Genomic DNA, 7,098 nt, shown 5'->3' on the forward strand with positions numbered 1-7,098 from the left:
CAAGCGCCGGCTCATCCAAGCGCACTTGGATCAACTGGCGTCGCTACCTGCTGGACCACCGGTTATGGCAGCCGAGCAAGCGAAGAGCCTGAGCCAGCTCATTTCGACAGCTCTGGAGACGAGGAATGCCGTGCTCAACTTGGTTGATCCAGGAACACTAGGCGATTGTATGCTGGTGCATCAAGTTAGCCGCAAGCTGGATCGTACAACCAAGGAGAGGTGGGAGTCGTCACTCGGGGCGACAACTGAATTTCCAAGGTTCGATTCGCTGGTGGAATTCGTCACCGCCCGTGTGAGGACCTTGGAGTCGCTCAGCGAGGACCAGGCGAAGGCAGCTCAACCCAGAGCGGCACCAACGCGACAGACAGTGCAATCCACGCAGCTCCGAAGGCCAGCTCACACAGCAGTAGCTGCAGCGCCAGCTCGACAGCCAGCTCCTCGAACGGCACCCGAGAGGCCCGACTCAGAGCGACCATCACCGTTCGAGTGCTGCGATTGTTGCGGAGGGCAACATTACATTGTTGCGTGCTCACTATTCCGAAGCATGACGCCCAAAGTAAGAGCTCAATGCGTGGAAAATAAGCGCCTGTGTTACAATTGCCTGGGCAGGCACAGCGTCCGCTCGTGTAAATCCACGCAAAAGTGCAAGCACTGTGGAGGGCAACACCACACGATGATCCACGAAGGCGAGACGCTGACAGCTCAACTCCAAGCCGGTTCATCTAAAGCAGCCTCCTCATCCGCTCGCACCACCGAGTAGGACCTCGGTGCAGTCGTTAAATCAACAGATCACCAGACACTCCTTGCAACCGCTCAAGCTCTGCTCACCACCTCAACGACAGCTCACCACATCCGCATCTTAATCGATCCAGGTTCCGAAATTTCGTTCATCTCCGAAAAACTCACCCGTCTGCTCAACCTTCGGAGACACCGATCATCCATCACAATCATTGGTGTTGGTGGAACAAAATCAACTGAAACAAAGGGCGTGGTCACTGTCACACTCCAGTCGATGCATTCACAGCAGACTGTCTGCATCCAGGCTCACGTGCTCACAGCCGTATCGACAATCCTGCCATCGTTCTCAATGAGAACTCCGGATTGGCCTCACATTAGAAAATTGAGGTTGGCGGACAATGATTTCTTGACACCACGACCAGTCGATTTAATCATTGGAGCGGATTTCTACGGAAGGATCATCAAGCCAAATATCATCAAGGGCTCACCAACAACACCAATTGCTCAACTTTCCATTTTTGGATGGCTCGTCATTGGCCCAGTCAACGAATCACATTCAACCACTCATTATTCACACCTTGCAGTTGCTCAAGACGACCAGAGCAATCTGCAAGAGCTGCTCACCAAATTCTGGGTTCAAGAGGAATCACCAATGGACACTCCAAGCACGCTCACTCCGGAGGAAGAAGAATGCGAATCACATTTCTGTGCGACTCACACTCGTGATCACACTGGAAGGTACATCGTTCGCATTCCACTCAAGGCACCAGCATTGCTCTTAGGCAATTCACACAAGACTGCTCAAAGATGTCTACAAAGCACGTTGCGACGACTCTCCAAGGATTCAACATACAACCAGCTCTACGTCGAGTTCATGAAAGAGTACGAAGAATTGGGACACATGGTAAAGGCTCCAGATCACCAACGAATCTCATCAAGAGAGGCTGAGAACGTTGGGCCTGATGGGGAGATGACCTTGGCACATGATGCTCCGGCATCAGGAGGGTTGAGGGTCTCTTCTGACGGTTCAACACCTCAGACCTCTGCTCATCTTCAACCATATTACTTGCCTCACCATGGAGTTCTACGTCTCGACAGTTCAACAACGAAGCTCAGGGTTGTATTCAACGGATCAAAAGCTACGACATCAGGCAAATCAGTCAACGATTTAATGCATACTGGTGCTAATTTGCTCTTGAATGTTACAGATGTTCTAATTTGGCTTCGCCATTATCACCACATTTTTGCCACAGACATCACAAAAATGTATCGCCAGGTAGCAGTTCACAAGGATGATTGGGATCTCCAGCGAATCCTTTGGATCGATGAAGACCGCAATGTCATCCCGTACCAGCTCACAACTGTCACGTACGGTACAAAGGCGGCTCCCTTCCTGGCGACACGAGCACTCATGCAACTTGTTCACGATGAGGGTCATCGATTCCCTCTGGCAACGCCCTCGCTCACACATGGCAGATATGTGGACGATATTTTTGGAGGAGCAGACTCAATCTCGGAACTTGTGGAGGTCGCTCAACAGCTGATTGCATTGTGCAACGCGGGCGGATTTCCACTCGCAAAATGGCATGCGACTCACCCAGATCTTCTACGGGCTGTTTCGTCATCCACACAATCGTCAGCTCCCATATCATTTGACGACTGCACTACCAAATTACTCGGAATTCAATGGATGCCTCAAACCGACAATTTTGGCTTTTCATCCACGATCACAGATCAACCAAGTAAGTGCTCAAAACGCCTCGTATTGTCCGAAGTGGCTCGGATATTTGATCCATTAGGTTTCGTCTCACCGGTAATAGTACGAGCAAAAATGCTATTACAAGAACTCTGGCTACACAAAATCAATTGGGACGATCCATTACCGTCTCAAATTGTATCACGATGGTTCATCATCAGAGAAGATCTCAACAGCTTGGCCAAGCTATCGATCCCAAGATGGTTCAACACATGGAGCAATTCAATTGTAGAAATTCATGGGTTCTCTGATGCTTCTCAACTTGCCATGGCAGCAGTGATTTATATCACTGTCAGCTCTCCGTCCAACGACTCAATGACGTCACTTGTCTGCTCTAAGACAAAGGTTGCACCACTGAAGAGGCTCACAATACCAAGATTGGAGTTGTCTGCAGCACTCCTATTGGCAAAACTCACAAAATATGTTCAATCAACGCTCAAGGTAAAAATCAAGGCAACGCACCTGTGGACGGATTCTCAAGTTTCGCTCATATGGATCAAATCGCAAGCATCACGTTGGAAGGATTATGTTCGGAACAGAGTCATTCAAATCCAAGAACTCACTCCAAATGCGCATTGGAGGCATGTTCCAGGTACTTCTAATCCAGCCGACTGTGCTTCCCGAGGCATTTCGACAGATCAACTTCAACGATTCGAGCTTTGGTGGAAAGGTCCCCCATGGATGGCTCGAAATCAAGATCATTGGCCAGAGCAAAAGGAATTCTCAACTTTAACCAGCGAGCTCGAAGTGAGACCCAATGTCTCACTCTTTGCTTCAGCTCAAAAGCTAAGTTATCATTGGGATCTCATTTACAAATATTCATCTCTTATTAAGCTGTATAGACTGACTGCACTTTGTTTCAGGTTTGCCTCACGGCTTAAGAGAAAGCTCGAAACTCCTCCTGTGATCATCATACCATCCTGCGACATGGAGAAGGCGCAGCTCTTCTGGATTCACGCGACTCAACACTTGTATTTCACCAGCGAAATCAAGACGCTCAACTCAGGCTCAACCCTGCCTGCAACTCACCCCTTCAGTCGCCTCACCGCCTTCATCGATTCGCAGGGAACAATACGAGTAGGAGGAAGACTCACAAACACAGCGCTCAGCAGGGATGAAAAACATCCAGCGATCCTCCCACGGGACGCTCACCTGTCGAAGATCATCATTGAAGATGCTCACAAGCGAACATTTCACGGAGGAACGCAGCTCACGCTCGCATACATTCGACAACGGTACTGGATCATCGGTGGCAGAGCTCCTGTAAAATCTCACATTTTGAGATGTGTCGTGTGTGCTCGTCAGAGGGGGATTCGTGCTCGTCAGATGATGGGTCAACTACCTCTCTGTCGAGTCACACCATCACGACCATTCGCTCACACCGGTGTCGATTATGCAGGACCAATCACAATGAAAAATTCAAAGGGAAGAGGCTCGAAAACAATCAAGGGATGGATCTGCGTGTTCGTATGTTTCTCCTCATCAGCTGTTCACCTCGAGGTTGTCAGCGATTACTCAACCGAGGGATTTCTGGCAGCCTACAGAAGATTCTCATCACGAAGAGGGATCGCTCACAAGTTGTACTCTGACTGTGGTACAAATTTCATTGGAGCACAGGCAGAGCTCAAACGCCTGTTCACGTCAAGTTCACAGGAGCACCGACAGATCGCATCGATTCTGTCAGCTGACAGCACTCAATGGATGTTTAACCCACCAGCTGCTCCTCACATGGGAGGAAAATGGGAAGCTGTGGTGAAATCAATCAAGTACCATCTCAGGAGAACAATTGGTGAGCTCTTACTAACATTCGAAGAGTTTTCCACTCTCCTCACACAGATCGAAGCGGTGCTCAACTCAAGACCATTGGAGCCGCTCAGTGACGATCCCGACGACATTTCTGCGCTCACCCCAGGACACTTCCTCATCGGTTCAGCGCTCAACACGATACCAGAACCATCACTGCTCGACGTCTCACCAGGTAGATTGTCGAAATGGCAACTGATCCAGCAGAGGGTTCAACACTTCTGGTCTCAGTGGTCTCGACACTACCTGCAGAGACTTCAATCAATCTCAAAGTGGCATCACCCATCGAACGACATCAAGACAGGCTCGTTGGTGCTGCTCACGAACGAGCATCTTCCACCGAGCAAGTGGCCACTCGCAAGAGTGACCGAAGTTCACCCCGGCAAGGATGCCCTCACCAGGGTTGCAACCGTGAAGACTGCAACCACGACTCTCGTCAGACCGATCACCAAGCTTGTCATCCTGCCTGTTCACCATCAAGCTGAGCTCACCTCTGCAGAAACATCATCAACGAGTTGCTGATGGCGGGCGGAAATGTTTGAGAATCCGCTCAGCCATGGTGGCGCTCACGGTCGATCGATTTATCGATCGGGAGTCGACCATCTAGGTAACGCGTGAGCAGGGGTCTTCTCGCCGGCTCGCGCGCAACGACGCCATTATTGATCATCGATCACCGCGAATCACACGTGAAAATCTGTTTCCGCTCAACTCAAATTGTTCAAGTGCAGTTCATCTGTGAAAATCACCAACCAAGCTCAGTGAAGAGATCACGATCCACAGCACCTGTGCAAGCTACTGGATCAATAGGTATTGTTCCTTTTACACATAATTCATTGTACACGTGAGCCGCCAACCACGTGCCGATCACGCACACGCTCATGGGCATTATCACAGCAGCGGGCTGAATTAATATAATTAACGGCGCTGAGAAGCTCGCTGTTCGCAATTTGTAAAAGCATTGTTCAGTTACCACAGACCAGGTGACAGATCAAAATAATAATCTATATGTCTCGACTCATGTAAATTCATTATTCACGACGAATCATTGTAATTTGAAACTCATTCAGACGGTTCATTTTCTCACGTGTAAAATTCAAAGCGGATCATTGTACGGTTCACCATCAATTGTCAGATCATCTTGTTTATTTCATTTTAAACGTGACTCAAATAAATCAATTTGTGAAACCGACCCAGCAACTGTAAAATTCTTTCCCAGCGCAATCCATCCAGGATTTCCATCATTCCTGAACATAAGTGTACATTGATCTGTGGGATTAAATCAGTATATTAAATTACATCAGATGTAGATATAGTAATAATGGTATTGTTATTAAATGTACATTCGTCTGTGGGATTAAATCAGTATATTAAATTTCATCTGATGTAGATATAGTAATAATGATATTGTTATTAAATGTATATTACATATCTAATGTAGATATAGTAATAACGATACTGTTATTGTATGTACATTGATCTGTGGGAAGGTATCAGTATATTACATTGTATCCCATGTAGATGTAGTAATAATGATATTGTTATTGAATGTACATTGGTCTGTGGGATTAAATCAGTATATTAAATTTCATCTGATGTTGATATATTAATAATGATATTGTTATTAAATGTATATTACATATCAGATGGATATATAGTAATCACGATACTGCCATTATATGTACACTGATCGGTGGGAAGGGATCATTATATTACATTATATCTAATGTAGATACAGTAATAATGATATTGTTATTAAATGTACATTGGTCTGTGGGAATAAATCAGTATATTACATTACATCTGATGTAGATATATTAAAAATGATATTGTTATTAAATGTATATTACATATCTAATGTAGATATAGTAATAACGATACTGTTATTATATGTACATTGATGTGTGGGAAGGTATCAGTATATTACATTCTATCTATTGTAGATATAGTAACTACGAAACTGTTATTATATGTACATTGATCTGTGGGAAGGTATCACTATATTACATTGTATCCAATGTAGATATAGTAATAACGATACTGTTATTATATGTACATTGATCTGTGGGATTAAATCAGTATATTACATTACATCTGATGTAGATATATTAAAAATGATATTGTTATTAAATGTATATTACATATCTAATGTAGATATAGTAATAACGATACTGTTATTATATGTAAATTGATCTGGGGGAGGTATCAGTATATTACATTATATCTGATGTAGATATAGTAATAACGATACTGTTATTATATGTATATTGATCTGTGGAAGGTATCAGTATATTACATTATATCTATTGTTGATATAGTAACTACGAAACTGTTATTATATGTACATTGATCTGTGGGAAGGTATCAGTATATTACATTGTATCCAATGTAGATATAGTAATAATGATATTGTTATTAAATGTACATTGGTCTGTGGGAATAAATCAGTATATTACATTACATCTGATGTAGATATATTAATAATGATATTGTTATTAAATGTATATTACATATCAAATGGAGATATAGTAATAACGATACTGCCATTATATGTACATTGATCGGTGGGAAGGGATCATTATATTACCTAATATCTAATGAAGATATAGTATGTAACCGTGCTCTTGCTTCGAGAGCACGAATTCGTTGGATAGAGACGGGGAAAGAAATAAGAGAGATACACGCAGATATTAAGAGAGGAAAAACTTAACAATCGCATTTATTTTCCTTTTTGTATCGGATACCTCGGTACATCTCAAGGACGCGCAGCGTCCCTCTGCCGGAACTATTACCGTTAGTTATAG

General features: G+C 44.5%; 1 protein-coding gene across 1 annotated transcript; it reads left to right on the forward strand.

Moving 5' to 3' along the window:
• The first annotated feature begins 1,012 nt into the window (after positions 1–1,012).
• Positions 1,013–4,819, forward strand: LOC114881879. The gene has a single exon (XM_046289549.1). The coding sequence runs from the start codon at positions 1,013–1,015 to the stop codon at positions 4,817–4,819; it is 3,807 nt and encodes a 1,268-aa protein (XP_046145505.1).
• Positions 4,820–7,098: the final 2,279 nt, after the last annotated feature.

The sequence above is a fragment of the Osmia bicornis genome, unplaced genomic scaffold, assembly GCF_907164935.1.
Source record: "Osmia bicornis bicornis unplaced genomic scaffold, iOsmBic2.1, whole genome shotgun sequence".
NCBI lineage: Eukaryota > Metazoa > Arthropoda > Insecta > Hymenoptera > Megachilidae > Osmia > Osmia bicornis.